Below are 17,691 nucleotides of genomic sequence, written 5' to 3' on the forward strand. Positions count from 1 at the left end.
CAGTACGCACTTCCCAACAGCATTAGGGACATACTGGGCGACGAACCTTCCATTTTAACGAAAGTTATTTATTTCCTCAAGGACGCTGGGTTGTACAACAACATTTAGGTCCTTTTAACTTTCTTTTGGCTGACGGTACATCTCTGCCGGACGGGGGATTACCCCTCCTACGGTGGAGCTCCGATCTCTTTCAAAACCCTACCTAACTTTGATGTACCAGATTGTTTTTTTTTCTCGTTGCCTGTATTGTTAGTCTTTTTACTGGAATCTGTTTTAATTGCTTCTATTTGAGTACATGTGAATTGTAAGCCAACTCCGTAACAAAATTTGCTGGCAGAACCCCCCTCTGGGGCCTCCCATTTTATAGAGATGAACTAGCCAACGACTAAAAATCTCTCTAATAAAGTTTTAAAAAAAATTGATAGTTTCGTATTGATTGTTGGTACCGCTGCGCTTGAGTGAAGGTGGAAGCAACGCATAGAAAAATGAGCAAATACACAAACCCTTCGTCTGAGGATGTAATCTTTGCTATCAAATTCATTCGAAGGATTTACCTTTGAGCGGTAGATGACGCGATTGTACCTGTCTCATAGCGTTCGTATGAGAAAATGGAAGAGTTGCCAGTCTTCTTGGTTTGTTGTCTTCGGTCCAACGCTAAAAATCTACTATTAATCAATTTTACCTATTCAGCTTTCCATGCTCGGTAATGGCGGCCTGTTTGTATGAATAAATGTATCCTTCACTGTGCTTTTTGACACTATCTGGATGTTCGAATTTCAACCCCTTCCCTTTCCCTTTCCCAGGAACAGAAGAAAATGGAACAACATACGCCCACACACTTTCATCTCGATTTTTAAATCAAGATTATTTAAAATAGTTCCAGTGTACCAAAATTGATGAAATTTAGGGTTTGGGTTCCATTTTTAATGCAGATTACGAATATGCATTTACCTCAATACCCTTAAAGAACCCAATTTTTACTGTTTTCCATCTAACCAATTACTGGGTTTTCATAAATGCACTGTATTTTCAGTAAATATAATTTTGCTAAACCATTTTCAGCTAACCGTTTTGCTGGAAGCGAGGCTGGAAGTTGATTTCAGAATTTAGATGGATGGTATTGCGCGAGACCCCTCGTATTTTCGTTAAAATTCGTCATAAATCTGACGGAGATTGTCTGATGGGCGCTGACATTTTCCGCCATCAATTCAACGGGTTCCACATTTTTTGCACCGGGTCATACACGACGGTTCTCGCTTGCGCCCGAGTGAGACAACCGTATGTGACTGCACGATGGTGGCTGGCGGCTTTCCAATATGCATTCCATGTGCTGGACAAAGACCGACATCGAAAACCATCATCACCATCATCATCACTTCTTTGAATCAGAAATTGCTACGGCGGGTACTGCGGCGCTCAGTAGTGTTGGTGCAGTCTTTAGTGAGGTGTCACTTGATTGAATGCGGATATTCTTTCTCCTCCGTTCGTTCGGTTATTCGGTGCGTTTTTATTGTGTTGCTTTTGGCTGGTCGACGACGACGACGATTTTTGGGTGCGTGATTTTGATTATTGTTCCGGAAGGAGACCCCCGATTTTCCAAGTTCAGTAAGTTCCCCACGGGAAGTTTGGCGAACGACGCGAGTGTGTTGGAATTTGCGTTCCGCGGTGCGGTTTCCGTTAATCTACCCATCCTCCAATCTTCCCAATTTCGGTTTTCGATTCGGCTCTGACGGGCGGACGTACGAACGAACGTCTGTGACCTGACCGTGTGGAGACGACGGACGACGACGGAGTGCCACAGATTTCGGTTCCACGTTGCCCTCGCGCTGGAAAGTGATTCCTTTTTGGTTATTTCGGTTTTTTTGATTGTCGAGAAAAAAGAAAATCAGTGCCCAAGCAGCAGGAGTGTGAAAAGTGCAACGTGAATAATTTCTGCAAGGTAGAGGAAGCGATTTCTCTGGGTGGAAAGAAGATAGCGAAAAGTGAAAAGTGCGTGCCTGTGTCCAGTGAGCGTGAGTGGAACAAGAAGTAACTGGAAAACGCGCTCGGACGGGGATTTACAACCTGACGACGACCGGAGCCGAAACTGGTCCAGGAATTTCAACCTCAAGTCGCAGCTCTCGAACTGGATTAAAACGGTGTGTAGTCGAATTTTGTCTTCTTTATTTTCATGGCAGCGAATGGAAGCGCATGTTTTATGGTTTTTTAAAATTCCAAGAAATAGGCAAAGGAATTTTGCTGTGCAGAAATTCCGAGATTTCGGATTCCGCTGGTTGTTCCAATGGATCCAATCGACGTCATACACAGGTGGTGGTGGCGGCTGATGGTGACGGCGATCGTTCGGACAAGCGATGATAAAAGTAATGATGATGAGCCGTCGATTTTGGAGTCAGCGGAAAATTTCTTCTGCGATAAAAAGGGATAACGATATCGAGTCGAGGAAGAAAAGAGACGGCGGGCCTCTCTCAAACAAACGTAGCGGATCGCTGTTTTCCAATCATCGTCATCATCGTCGCCGCTGCTTGTTGCCTGGTTGCTGCTACTGCTGCTGTGTGTTGAGGATGGCGATGACTGTGGTACTGATTGGTGTCTGGCTGCGTGTTTGTGTTTGTGTTGTGTCTCATCGCAAAATATCTCTTCTTCAGGCCGCCGCCAGCACAGGTTCGACGTCGTTTCCTTTTGTTTGTTTGGTGGGTTCTTGGTGTGTGCGTGAGATTTTGGTAGTTTACCCGAGTCAGTCAGTCGACGATGGAGTGATTGCAGCAGGGCGACCGTCGTGATGATGCTACCGGAGTCTCTTGAGCGCGGCACCCGTTGTTGAGGATTTTTTTGTGGGAAAAGTGGATCAAGGAATTGCAAAATTTAAGATCGCAAGAGCCAACATATCTAGACCTACATTTGAAAAGGGCGGAATTCCAAAATCATTATATTGCGAAAAGCGCTTCCGAATTGTGATGACTTAATTCCACTTTTTAAACAAACCATTTTGTCGTGAACCGAAATCCGCCAACGCAAACCAACAAAATGAACAGGTAGGGGATGGGCGGCTGGGTTCAATTCCCGTCCGGGTCTATTAATTTTTCGGATTGGAAAATTTCTTGACTACCTTGGCCATAGGGATGGCACGCGAATAGACAGCTCTCAATTAAAGTATGGAGTTGTTAAAGTTGAGAGCAGGCAGAAGCTAATATGCTATAAGACATAAGCTTGAAATGACATGCAGTAGTAATAGAAATGGTTGTTTTAATTGTTATGTCCTGGTACTTCCGGAATACAATGTAACACCTTTATTGGAAGTCTAATTAGGAATGAATCGTCAGGTGACAAATATTTAATTCAAAGCTTACTCTGATCGGATTGCTGGGATCCAACATAGGGGGGAAATGTTGCCGTTAGGACGGATTCTTCTACTCCAGTTGTCATTGGTTCCTGTTCACCTTCGGATTCCTCATTATTGGTACCTTCATTTTCCGACAAGTCATTCGTCAGGTTAGAATCATCTGGATTGTTCGGAAATGGGTCTTCAATCTGCAGCCTTCATGCGGAATTGTAGGATCCTCTTGAGGTGTATATCGTATGTTGGAACCACTATTGGAGTTGTTAGCCCGAAGAATATCGAAAGCGGTGTCGGATGAACTGTTAGGGCTGCTTCGTTTCAGACAGACGATGTTAATTTTTAAGCAACACATTGTAGTTGACGGCTCCTATCTTCTCGATTACGGTTGCTGGTTCCCACTGCCAAGAATTCGCTCGCCGCGCTTTTGGTTGAAAGCGTCAGAATGCTGCAACACCGCACGAGATTGAATGTGGAGCGATACAGACAAGCGCGGAACAGACAAAACTCGGTTTTCTGAAGGAAGAAGCGTCAGCAGGAAGACCGAGATCGCGAGGCGATGGAAAATCTGTACCGCGTATTCGACACACGGAAGTTCTACGAAAAGCTAAATAGTTAGCGCAAAGGCTACGTGCCGCAAGCCGATATGTGCAAGGACTTGGACGGTAACCTTCTCACGAACGAGTGTGAGGTGATTGAGGTGGAAGCAGTACTATGACGAGCACCTCAACGGTGATGCAGCTGAAAACGAAGGTGGCACGGCAACAGACCTTGGAGCACGCGCAGAAGACGACAGGCTACCGGCCCCTGATCTTCAAGAAGTTCAGGAGGAGATCGGTCGGCTGAAGAACAACAAAGCAACTGGTGTAGATCAGCAACCAAGTGAGCTATTAAAATACGGTGGTGAAGCACTGGCTAGAGCGCTGCACTGACTAATTACCAAGATTTGGGAGGAGGAGATATTATCGGAGGAGTCGATGGAATACATCGTATGCCCAATCTACAAAAAGGGCGACAAGTTGGATTGATGGATTGGCCTGTCACCATTTGCAAGATAGTTCGTGGGGCAATACCAGGCGGGATTCATGGGTGCCCGCGCTACCACGGACCAAATTTTCGCGATTCGGCAGGTTCTGCAGAAATGCCGCGAATACAACGTGTACAACACATCATTTGTTCATCGATTTCAAATCCGCTTACGACACAATCGATCGAGATCAGCTATGGCAGATTATGCACGAGTACGGATTTCCGGATAAACTGACTCGATTGGTCAAGGCGACGATGGATCGAGTGATGTGCGTTGTTCGAGTATCGGGGACACTCTCGAGTCCCTTTGAATCTCGAAGGGGGCTACGGCAATTCTTTAAACATGCTATTCAACATCGCGTTAGAAGGAGTGATCAGAAGAGCTGGGATAGACACGAGTGGCACGATTTTCAGGAAGTCCATCCAGCTTCTTGGCTTCGCCGATGACATCGACATCATAGCACGGAACTTAGAGACGATGGTGGGAACGTACATCAGACTGAAGGCTGAAGCTAGGCGGATTGGACTTGCCATCAACGCATCAAATACAAAATACATGAAACGAAGAGATTCTAGGGAAGATGTTAGCCTCCCACCCCGAGTTCAGATTGACGGTGACGAAATCGAGATGTTCGATGAGTTCGTGTATTTGGGCTCACTGGTGACCGCCGAAAATGATACCAGCAGAGACATTCAAAGACGCATTATGGCAGGGAATCGTGCCTACTTTGGACTCCGGAGGACGCTCCGGTCGAATAAAATTCGCCGCCGCACGAAGTTGACTGTCTACAAGACGCTGATTAGACCGGTGGTCCTCTACGGCCACGAGACCTGGACTATGCTCGTGGAGATGTTTTCGAACGGAAGGTGTTGCGTACCATCTACGGTGGAGTGCAGATAGATGACGGAACGTGGAGGAGGCGAATGAACCACGAATTGCACCAACTGCTGGGAGAACCATCCATCGTCCACATTGCAAAAATTGGGCGACTACGGTGGGTTGGGCACGTCGTAGGATTGCCGCACGACGGCTCAGTGGAAATGGTTCTAGAAAGCGACCCAACAGGAACAAGAAGAAGAGGCGCACAGCGGGCAAGGTGGATCGACCAAGTAGAAGGCGACCTGCGGACCCTTCGCGACTACGAGGCTGGCGAAGTGTGGCCATGGATCGAGTAGAGTGGAGACGACTTCTTCGGACAGCAGAGGACAACAAGACTTTAGCCTGATTGGTATGGTAAGTATGACGCTCGATCATGGATATGTCCGACTTGAGATTAACGAGCCGTTGATAGTCGTCGATCAGATTTTGCAGAGTAACGGGACAGCTTCGATCCGGGAGAGCAGCCTGGCTCGTATGTTCGCGTAACAATGGCTTTTGAGACCGCAGACGAACACCAAGCATTCGAATCGATCAATCTTTACGTTCTTGCAATCGAAATCCACGCAAGCACGGTTGACTTTAGCTCCGAAAACTCACTGATATTCGTTGCCAAGGCCTCGAGTGTTTGCTCCGGGCTACGAACGGTTTGAGCTGGTTCCGCTAGCTTCTGTAGGAGCGTCGCCATCTGGGGAATTGCTTCCTGAAGATCTACCATCGCTTCTGGTTATTGAATCCTCTTCGCCAATTGTTATGTCCGGTACTTCCGGAATAAAATGATCTTGAGTGGTTGTAACAAGTCTATCTTTATTGGAAGTCTAATTCAAAGGTTACACTGGTTGGATTGCGTGTCCAATGATTGCTGGGATCGAACATTAATCAATAAAACAGTTTTAGTTGTCGCGGATTAATATTTGATGTCGCGGATTTATTTTGAGAAATCGTGGATTTCGTGGATCAGATTTTGAAAACTGTGTAACAGTTTTGTATTTCCTACTAGGAATGCTTTTGAGAAACATTTTCGATTTCGTAATGTGACCGAGTCCTACGTCAAAAAACCAAAAATCAGTCTGAACTTGAAACCAGATTCGCAGTCAGAGTTCCATCCGAAGTGACGAGTCCATGTCACTCAAAAAATCGAAGAGGAATTGGACAGACTTCAGCGTTTGGACCTCATATCCACCTATCGTTATGCTCATGAAGCCTAAGGGCAAGGTGGGCGTTAGCGCCGATTACGGAACCGGTCTCAATGCGGCATTTTGAGATGCACCAGTTGAAGAAGAACGTTCATCTGGAACCAGGAATGGTAGCATTCGTCTTCGGATATCAAGCGTGTCCTGCCAGCAAATCTGCTTCTCACCCAGTAAAATCTGGAGTACGAGATAATCGTAGCTGGTGCCGCATCCAAGACTGACAGTGGAGCAGTTTAGTTTTTTTTAACAGCACTTCGAACGTTATAAATCAACCCTTTCCGCCGTTCTAGGTGGAGAATCATCCGACAGGAAGACGTTCCATGAGGCTGCTTTGGATCTTCTAGGTCCCACGTACCAGCTTGCCAGTCAGCAGCAGAACCAGTACATTGAAGCTGGATTCTGAGTTTTCACCACATCCACATTAATCAGTCGAAGATCCGTCCCAGTAATGATGAACCTGCAGCAGTAGTGGAACCAGTACGATTGAAAATTCTGGTCCAGGATTTTGATCTTCAGCAATTGCAGTTGTACGATGATGCTTTTGAATCCGTCATTCCTGATCAACAGTCAGCCGTTTCCGTATAGCAGTGTTTCCGAACAACATCCAGTATCCGTTGTAGACGATCGAGTCACTCCGATTTCCAGCAGGGACCATCTTCTTATTTGTCTCCTCTGCAGCAGCAGCTGTTAGCACCAAATCAACTGCCAGCGATGAAGGAACCGATGCTTCCGGTCAAATTTATTATTGAACTCTGAACGTAACCTAATTTCATAGCAAAGCAACCGCAAGTTGATTTCCACACCAACGCCTACAACCGCCAACGAGACACGTACTCAGCCGCTCTCTCAGGTTATCGTTATCAGTGTACACACATTTTTTCTCAATTTGTGTCACCCCGCCGTCGTTGGCCACTGCCGCCACCGCTCCAACTTGAGTAGATTAGAATCCACAATCGAGTATATACCCATATCTTGATAAAGTGTGCGCCCAGAGTGTGTACAAACGGCACACATAACTATGGAGTAAATGGTGATTGCAAAAAAGAAAACTGAAATGAATAGCTGGACCCGAACCGCTGCGACCCTCTGCTAACGAGTTTCGAGCAAACATTTCCACCGCAGTAAATTGGAACCGAGGGTTGAATGTAAACACGGCAAGCGGCGAGCTTATCACCATCATCATCGTCCCCGGGTGTAGATAATTACCCGCCCGCCGCAATCATCGTCGTCAGTGGCAATTGCTCTGGAAGAAGATTGGATTCTCGGCCCGTAGATTCCTACTCGGATATTCATCAACTTATAAATAGTGCAACATTATCTGGCACCTGTTGCGGGTCAAGGTTCGATAACGAGCCCGTCTCTGCGATCGTCATTGAATTGGTTGGCCTATGGGAATATCTCTTTAAACATTCCACTGGCCTAGCAGAGGAGAGCGAAACGATCGTTTGCGATTATCGGCTGTATGTACGAACACCAATCTGCAAACAACTTTCACCACCCTGCTCGTGAGGCAAGCGAGCAGATCTTGGCGGCGGCTGATCGATCGGAGGTGGTATGTCTGTAGGATGAATGTGGGCATGTAGCCACATGATATGCACCATCATCGCCACTCGTTAGTTTGTGAATGTGGTCGTCGTCCAATGTGTTCGTAAACCTTTCTATTTGTTCTCCACCGGAGGGTCGGTGCTTGGAGGGAAACGGATTAATGGGCTACTTCCGTCCCTTGAGGTGTTATTGATTAATCCGCGCAGGTTATCTGGGTGCGGCTCGGTTTCAATCCGGCGGAACGAAATTCGAGACAACAGTTCCACTTAACAATAACAAACAATTTACATTTAGATTTTGGCTATCAAACAAATGCTTCCCCTGGCAATTACTGGAATCCTGAGTCGAATCTAGGTTCTTCTTCTTCTTCGAGGCTTTTTCGCTTCTTTTGCCAGTGTTTTGCCGGCTCTAAACTTAGTGTTTTTGATGCATTCTGAGCTTTCCCAAAGTTCCCTTGAATTCTTTAAAAGGTCTTTCTAATTCTCCTGGAACTTATTAGAACTTCTCCGAATATCACCAAAGCTCACTAAACTTCTACAAAGTTTCTACTTTGAGCTTCTCTAACGTTATTTTAAATACCCTAAGCGTACCAAAGTTCTTTTGATGTGTTTCTCTAAAATTCCTTGCCATTATTCAAATAAGTAAAACTTCGTTGAATTTTCCCAATGTTTTAGCAACTCATTTCTCTGAAGTTTCCTTAATATACTTCTCCAAAGTTCTTCAAAATGCCCTGAACTTTTTCAAAAGTTCCTTGAATCTCTATTCCCTGAACATAGCTTTCGTAGCTTACTGTACTTCTCAAAATGTCCTTCTCTAAATTTCACTGAACCTCTCCACTTCTTTTTTGGCTTCTTTTCAACTTAGTGTTCTTTGAGTACTTCCACAATTATTACTTGAGAGCTTCCTAAGCCAGTACCATTATTACATTAGTATAATTGTGTGGCAAGTACGATCATACTCTATGCCCAGGGAAGTCAAGAAATGTATCAACCTAAACAATTCCTTGACCGAGATCCGGAATCGAACCCAGCCGCCTCCAGCATCATCTTGCTGTATATTTACGCCTTTACCGACTGAGTTAGGGGCCAGAACCAGTGGCATCGCCTCGACTTCAATCTACCTGTTCAACAACTTTCGAAACGCAAGCAAATAAATCAATATTCGTTCCAATTGATACAAATTAGTGAAACTAGAAGACCCTGAGCTTTTTGAATTTAAACATGATCATAAATAACGTTTCCGAAGTTGTTAGGTAAAAAGTGAGGTTACGCGACGCCACTCCAATATTACCTGAATTATTACAATGTTGCTGGAACGTCTCTAAAGTAGCTCGAAATTTCGGGAGCTTTTCCAAAATTATCTCAATATGCTTTATATTCGGCCGGTAATGGCTCAATTGACACTAATCAGTACCCAATTTAATATTTGCATCAGTCTAATGGTCATGATCTGGAATAAAGGGCGAACACGAAATTATTGCGACACCGAAAATGTCATGCCAATTTTCTTATAATGTTTAGAATCAAATCAAAATTTTAGGTTAGTTTTATACATATATTTACTTCAAAAATCAAAAGAAAAGTTAATCGATGGAGCCTTGAGTGTAAAATTCAACGCATTTTCGCTTGATGCCCTCCATCAAAGTCTTTACAGTGTCATCCGGTACACGAAACGAAAATCAATTATTTAATTCATGTGTTTCACTTATACATTTTTGCCAAAGCATCAGCCTTATACATTCCATAAAACAAACCACATAGGTCCTATTAGAATGCATGAAAGGTATGTGTGACCGCTTATACATTTCATTTGACACATGATCTTTATTAACTTTTTGCAAGGCGTCTGCTTATTAGTTGACTTATACATTTTATGAATAATCAGCAATGGAAATTTGCCAAAAGGTATAAGGAGATTTCTATCGGTGTACCAGTTTCTCAGTTTTTTTTTCCATTTTCTTAACATGTCCTTCTCGTCTTTGACTGTCTTCTTGCTCTTCCGAAGTTCCCGCTTCATTATTGCCCAGTACTGCTCCACCGGGCGCAGGTCTGGACAGTTTGGCAGATTCATGTCCTTTGGAACAAAATGGACAGAATTGGCCTCATAACACTCCAGGACACTTTTAGAATAGTGGCATGATGCCAAATCTGGCTAAAATAACGGAGCATCGTCGTGCTGCTGCAAGAACGGCAAAAGGCGCTTCTCGAGGCACTCAGATTTGTAGATCTCGCCATTTACTGTGCCCTTTGTCACGAAAGGCTCACTCCTCAGTCCACAAGAGCAGATGGCCTGCCAAATGAGATATTTGGACGCGAACTTCGACATTTTCTTCTTCTTAAATTTGTCGTCCACATCGAACTTGCTCTTGCCGGTGAAAAACTCCAACCCCGGAATTTGCTTAAAATCGGCTTTTATATACGTTTCGTCGTCCATCACACAGCAGCCATATTTTGTCAGCATCTTCTCGTAGAGCTTCCGTGCCCGAGTTTTAGCCGTCGATTGTTGCCGCTCATCGCGGTTTGGGAAGTTTTGTACCTTGTATGTATGTAGTCCAGCTCTTTTCTTTGCATTCTGGACGTAGCTCTGCGACATGCCGATCTTTTTAGCCAAATCACGGCTTGAGACGTTGGGATTTGCTTTAATCATCCGCTTCACCTTTCCCTCCGTCTTTTTGTTCTCCGGTCCCGGTTTTCTTCCAGCTCCTTTGCCGTGGTCCAACGTCAACCGCTCCTGGAACCGCTTCAACACTCTGGAGACGGTTGAATGGTGAATGTTCAACATTTTTCCCAACTGCCGGTGCGACAGGTCAGGAAATTCCAGGTGTTTGGAAAGAATTTGTTCTCTCAACTGGCGTTGGTTCACCTCCATTTTCGTTGAATCGAAAAACACGACTTCAAGTTTGACAGCATGTACACAATACACATCAATGAGAAAGTGTGCAAAATTTGGTTGATTTTTACCCAATGGTAAAAAAGTTATGCCCTGTTGAATGTGTCGCAATAATTTCGTGTTCGCCCTTTACTATCTCTATTTAATAATTTGCCGGGCAACATAAACCAAGCATAATCGTAAACGAACAGTAGGAGCTCTCAAATTGGCAGCAGAGCTTCAATAAAGCACTGCACGCAAAAGCTAACCTCTCTTTTTGCCATCCTCTTTTCTTTCCATGGCAATGAAAGAGATAAGAACGAATAAAGACCAAAACAAACCCGGCATAACTGTCAGTATTTGCGGGTGAGAAAGGGAGATGGAGAGATTTAGGTTATGTTCCGTGTTGAGACCCTTGGACATCCCTAGTACACGAAACAGAATCCATCGACCAGCTGAGCTCACTGTTGGCAGACCACCCTGTCTTCAGGCGATGCTAGCGAACAGCGAAAAACGTCATCGGCAGTTTTTAGAATGAGAAGTGAAACAGCGTGTTTTACACACGAAGCATAATTTGTTGTTTTACATAATAAAGTTTATTTTAATTGTATTTATCTCTCACGCATTACATAAATCCGATGATGAGGCGAAGGTCCGCCTACTACTTCGGAAACTAGGACCGTCGGAACATGAACGATACGTAAGCTACATTCTGCCGAAAACTACGAAGGCGGTGAATTTCACGGATACATTGGCGACGCTGAAAAGCTTGTTTGGTACGGTGGAATCGCTCATCATCATCATCGCATTATCGTTGCCTCCAGGTCGTCAAGCAGCCTGGCAAGGATTACAAGACGTACACTTGCCGGTTGAATCGACTTTGCGTCGAGTTCGAGTTAGCGAAAATGAGCGAGGAGCAGTTTAAATGTTTGCTTTTCGTATGCGGTCTGAAATCGGAAGGAGATGGCGAGATTCGGACACGATTGTTGACCCGCATCGAAGAAAACGCAGCAGTCACACTGGAACAAATCTCCGACGAATGTCAACGACTGCTCACGATCAAGCGCGATACAGCCATGATCGAATCGTCAGCAACCATCAAGGAACTCCGGCGTAAGCATAGGGCACTCAGCGTCGAAACCAGGCAAGCCCGATGAAACTGCGGTTCCATGCACTATGCACGGGATTGCACCACCGGCAAGCACAGGTGCAACGAATGCGGCCAGTTTGGCCATCGGGAAAACCAGCAGCTCTTCGAAGCGGAAGAAATTCAAGCCGGTGGCAACGAAGACCGTTCTGGTGAGCAGCGTAAAGAAGCAGCGGAAGTTCGTGACAGTGCAGCTAGGAGGGAAAGCGGTTAATCTTCAGCTCGACACGGCATCCGACATTAGCGTAGTTTTGGAAAGAGATCAGTCAGCCACCGTTGAAGCTAGCAACGATAAATGCGTCTACAGCATCCGGTCATCCACTGAAGCTTGAGTCGGAGTTTTCGTGTGAGGTATCGATATGCAGGGTCACTCGCAACGGTCAATTTTACGTCGTGAAGCAATCGTTGCATCTGTTGGGCATCGATCTTATCGACACATTCAATATGTGGTCGTTCCCAATAGAGCATTTCTGCAACCAAGTCAGCAGTTTTCTGTCAAACATCGACGCCCTCAAGCAAGCGTTTCCCTCGACATTCTCCAACGCACCGGGGTTGTGCATGAAAGCGAAGATTCGGTTCAGCCTGAATGAAGGGCAAACTCCTGTGTTCTAGTCTAGTCTACACGAATGAAGGGCAGACTCCTGTGTTCCGCCCAAAACGGCCAGTCGCCTACGCAATGTACGACACGGTGAATCAAGAGCTGGATCGACTGGAACAAGCAAACATCATTACACCGGTCGAGTACTCCGAGTGGGCTGCACCGATAGTTGTGGTCCGGAAGGCTAGCGGTACCATACGAATCTGCGGTGACTATTCCACCGGGCTGAACGACGCCCTCCAACCGCATCAATATCCGCTTCCTCTCCCACAGGACATCTTTGCAAAGCTGGCCAATTGCAAAATTTTCAGCCAAATCGACCTGTCAGGCGCCTACCTGCAAGTCGAAGTGGACGAAGCCTCAAGAGATCTGCTAACAGTCAACACGCATCGGGGCTTGTATCGCTACTACCGATTGCCGCCAGGAGTGAAAGCATCACCTGGAGCGTTTCAACAACTGGTGGACACCATGCTGATCGGACTCAAGCAAACCTCAGGTTACATCGATGACGTGATTGCAGGAGGAGTGGATGAAGTGGATAACCAACTAAACCTGCAAGCAGTTCTTCAGCGCGTCCAAGAATATGGCTTCACCATCAAGATGGAGAAGTGTTCATTTGGGCAGCCGCAGATAAAGTACCTTGGGCATCTCATCGACGGACGAGGATTGCGACCGGATCCAGCCAAAATCCAAGCCATCCGGGAATTGCCAGCTCCTACGGCTGTGTCCGGCTTTCGCTCAAACCTTGGGGCGATTAGCTATTACGGTAAATTCGTCTCAGGAATGCGGACTTTGCGATATCCTCTCGATGAATTGTTGAAGGCCGGCAAGAAGTTTGAGTGGTCGTAGGAATGCCAAAAATCCTTCGACAAATTCAAGCAACTTTTGTCATCTGATCTCTTGTTGACGCACTACAATCCAGAGCTGCCGATCATTGTTTCGGCTGATGCGTCTTCAGTGGGAGTTGGAGCTACGTTGAGCCACAAGATGCCTGATGCATCCGTCAAGGTCGTGCAGCACGCTTCTCGTGCACTAACACCGACAGAGCAAGGGCCTTGCAATCGTGTTTGCGGTTACCAAGTTCCACGGGATGTTGTACGCTCGCAGCTTTCTTATTCAAACGGATCGCGCTCCTCTTCTCCGCATCTTTGGGTCAATCGTCTGCAGCGGTGGGCATTGCAGCTACTGCTCTACGACTTCAAGATCGAGTACGTCAGCATAGAGAAGTTCGGAAACGCGGACGTTCTTTCCCGACTCATTGCCCACCATGCAAGACCTGATGAAGATTTAGTCGTAGCCAGTGTCATCCTCGAGGAGGACTTGAGGTCAGTAGCGCCCAACTCTATCAGTTTCAGGACAGTACAGCAAGCCACCCAGACTGATCTAGTACTTGGTAAGGTCTACCGGTTCGGGCAGCAGGGCTGGCCGAAGTCCAGATCGGCCATCGCTGATCTAGAACTCCAGAAGTACTACGACCGTCAAGACTCGTCGGTTGTCCAAGGCTGCGTGATGTTCGCAGAACGTCTTGCTATTCCGGCACAATTCCGGGACCACTGCCTCCACCAACTGCATCGAGGTCACCCCGGAGTCCAACGCAGGAAGGCAATAGCTCGTAGCTACGTTTACTGGCCTTCAATCGACGCCGACATCGCAGCATTCGTCAAGACTTGCTGTCAGTGCGCATCCGTCGCGAAAAGTCCTCCGAAAGCTCCATCAAAACCGTAACCGAAGTCACACATTGATTACGAGGGGCCACTCGAAGGTGATCATCTTCTACTAGTCGTCGATTCCTTCTCGAAGTGGATCGAAATCGTGAGAGCCAGGATTGTCATTCTTCGGAGTATTTTCGCACGTTTCGGAATGCCCACTCTGGTTAGCGACAACGGCGTGCAATTCACGAGCGCCGTGTTAAGCAGCTTTAGCTTTGACAACGCTATCAACCACATTACCACGGCGCCCTACCATCCGCAGTCCAACGGGCAGGCCGAACGCTTCGTCGATACGTTCAAGCAGGCAATCCGGAAAATATAAGAGGGAAGATGAGACATCCAGGTAGCTCTCGATACCTTTCTGCTAACACATCGCACCACACCGAATCTCTCAGTTCCCGATGGTAAATCGCCAGCGTAAGTCATCTTCGGACATGTCTGGAACTGTTGCGTCCTCCAGTGGCCCGAGCAGTAGCAACCAACGATCAATAAGACAAACTACGATCGTTCAGTAAGGGAAATCTGGTGTACGCCAAGGTCCACTCCAACAACACCTGGAGATGGGCTCCTGCTGTGGTGCTATTACGGATCGGAAGCACCATGTACAATGTTTGGGCTGAAGGTCGACGACCATTGCGGTCACATATGAATCAGTTACCATGCCGATCAACGTCAATCAATGACGCTGGTCAGTCAACGATGCATCCAGCCAAGCCTGTAAGCGACCAACTTCCTCTGAATATTGTTTGTGTTAGTCCGACACTTTTAGAGGATTCGAAGACAACCTCAGTGGTTCAATCCCTATCTTCTATACTAAAGAGGGGAGATGTTGGGACCCTTGGACATCCCTAGTACACGAAACAGAATCCATCGACCAGCTGAGCTCACTGTTGGCAGACCACCCTGTCTCCAGTCGATGCTACCGAACTGCGAGAAACGTCATCGGCAGTTTTGTGAAACAGCGTGTTTTACACACGAAGCATAATTTGTGTTTTACATAATAAAGTTTATTTTAATTGTATTTATCTCTCGCGCATTATATAGGGGAATTTACGTATTCTCGGCAACCTAAGCAGCTACCTTCTTTCTATAGCCTTTTTATCTAAGGAACGCACATATATGCAGTATTGGTTTGTTTACAATCTTTTGCTGCCAGCTGCTCTAACAATTTCAGTCGAAAGAATTGTCAAAAACTGTTTTGAAACGCTTTTACAAAGCTCCAATCTTCTCTAGTGAGAGCGAGTATTGTCGGCAACCAGTTTTTCTTCGGCAACCGTTCCATTTGAACTGCATGTAAATCTGCTGTTCTATTATCGGCAACTCGAAATCAGCTACAATTAGTAGTGCGTGTGTTTCATTTCAAGAAAACCTTGCTAGATTGCTTTTTCTCAGTGGTAAAAATATAGTCAAATTGAAGCTGAAAGCATAAAGAATCGTTTGCATGCATTCAGCGAAGTGTTTTCGTAAGAAAATCCAGTGAAAATAGTGTTTCAATTTGGGTTGCCGAAAATAGTCTGTCATGCCGAAGCCGTCATTTCCCCTACATCCGATGTCACGGTCACCTAAGTCGCGCGAGACGTAAAATTCCACGTAGTGATTTATATGAAGTTTGACTTCATTCGAGTTGTGTGCAGATGAACGACGTTTCAGTCCTGTGCTCCACATGTGTCAGTTGTCATTTTTATCATGGACAGTGACGCAAGTTATGAATGTAAGGCCAAGTTTTGTAAAATCATGAAGTTTGGCCACTTTCTCAGGGGCACCGAAACATGCCCAGGAGGAGGGCTAGTATGACCGTAGACTGTCAATAAGGTTATTACCGGCCAAGTTTTGTAAAATCATGAAATTTGATGTGTCGCACGACGGGTTTTGCTTCTTGTTGAGAATCGGCCACTTCCCCGAGGGCACCGGAACTTTTCCGGGATTCCCAATGCGATCATGGATTATCGTTATAGCCGCCATTGGTCCAATAAGATCATTTGTGTGTGAAAGTATTACGTTTACCGTGTGTATAATTATTACAGAACAGTTAAGCCGAATGCCGACCCAGAGTGACCCCAACGGAAACCGGAATAACTCCGGAACCATGTATTGATCCATTTTTTTTTCCGACGGATTCAAAAACTTATAGATAGATTCCCGTCGAAATGCAGCTTGCTGTGTAGAAAAATATTGTCGTCACCGTCGCCGGGTTCGGATCTTAATAATAAGTAGTGTCTTGTGATATGAACGGCTCGGTGGCCTTAGAGCGAACGTTTTTGCCCACTGAGCAAAAAATCTTGGATTCTATGCCAGGTTCCTTAACTCTCGTCTCACTTTCAACACGTCATTTCAGCATATTGTTTAATACCAAAACGAACCCTGCTGCCATCCTAACCCTAACCCAGCCGGTACTGTGATTACCCAGTAATGCAAGTAGGATATGTTTATCTAGCACTATGGATCTAATCAATCATGTTCCAAGAAATGCCCCCTCAATGTCATCCATTCCCTGCTGTTTCCACATCTCGTGCTGACAAACACGCATTAAGCTACATCGATATATTGACAAAGACGACAGTGCTGTAACAGGTCACCCTGCGACCTGCACGCACACCTTTGCTAGCCACTCAATCCATTCATACTTTCAAAACACAGTACACATACTCCAACTGGTCGCCACGATATTATTTGCATTTCATGTCGTACAACATCTAATGAAAAGGGTCGACTCTATTTACAGTGAACAGCTTTAATCCGGTCCCGTCGTCGTCCACACTGAAACAGCTCTATGGAAGCAGGTTCCCTTGCGACATGTTAATTTGTCCGACTCGAATGCAGTGCGGAAATGGTCATGGAAGGTGCGAGGCAAGACGCGGATATCATTTTTCAAACTCTACCCGCTCCAACCCGCTGTGCGACTTTGTCGCCAAGTGGTGGTCACCTGTCCACACCGCTCCGACGACCAGTGTGCAACATACAAGTGAATATGAGTAGCCCAGGTACTCCAGCACCACAAGGCCTGGACAATCGTCAACATTGGTGGGAGCGTTTGTGCATAACTGCGCCGCAACATCAACCAGGCAGTCACCGACGGAACGTCGTACAGGTCGCCGCGCGGAATTCGGTCCCTCCATGCTGCTGCATGTGCATTTTAGTTTGTTGTGGAATTGCGTCATAGCTATTTTGAAGAATTCCCTCACTGTGTGGATGGCTGAGTGACCTCCTCCATTCGACGACGACCGATAGCACAAGCAAGCAAATGACGGAAAAAGGTTTTCGATGTCGCGTTCAAATTTTAGTTAACCAAACTGAACGACTCTGCTCGAGCGATTGAGAGGGAGAGGGCGATAACAGAGAGCCATCGTTGGTGTTGCAAAAATAGCATAACAGGTGGACCACCACACATACA

General features: G+C 46.1%; 2 protein-coding genes across 2 annotated transcripts in view; both read left to right on the top strand.

The window, feature by feature from the left end:
* The first annotated feature begins 1,421 nt into the window (after positions 1 to 1,421).
* The window catches only part of Moe (Moesin), a 162,745-nt gene continuing 146,475 nt past the window's right edge, over positions 1,422 to 17,691 (top strand). The window contains exon 1 of the mRNA XM_065225505.1: positions 1,422 to 2,138. The gene's annotated coding sequence lies outside the window, so the exon portion shown is untranslated. The remainder of the gene's footprint in view (positions 2,139 to 17,691) is intronic.
* Positions 12,580 to 14,316, top strand: LOC135704098 (uncharacterized protein K02A2.6-like). Its single transcript, XM_065225525.1, has 2 exons — positions 12,580 to 13,357; positions 13,514 to 14,316. The coding sequence occupies exons 1-2, from the start codon at positions 12,580 to 12,582 to the stop codon at positions 14,314 to 14,316; spliced, it is 1,581 nt and encodes a 526-aa protein (XP_065081597.1).

This window comes from Ochlerotatus camptorhynchus, unplaced genomic scaffold (assembly GCF_037179485.1).
Source record: "Ochlerotatus camptorhynchus isolate MF236.1 unplaced genomic scaffold, CSIRO-AGI_Acam_v1.1 ptg000230l, whole genome shotgun sequence".
NCBI lineage: Eukaryota > Metazoa > Arthropoda > Insecta > Diptera > Culicidae > Ochlerotatus > Ochlerotatus camptorhynchus.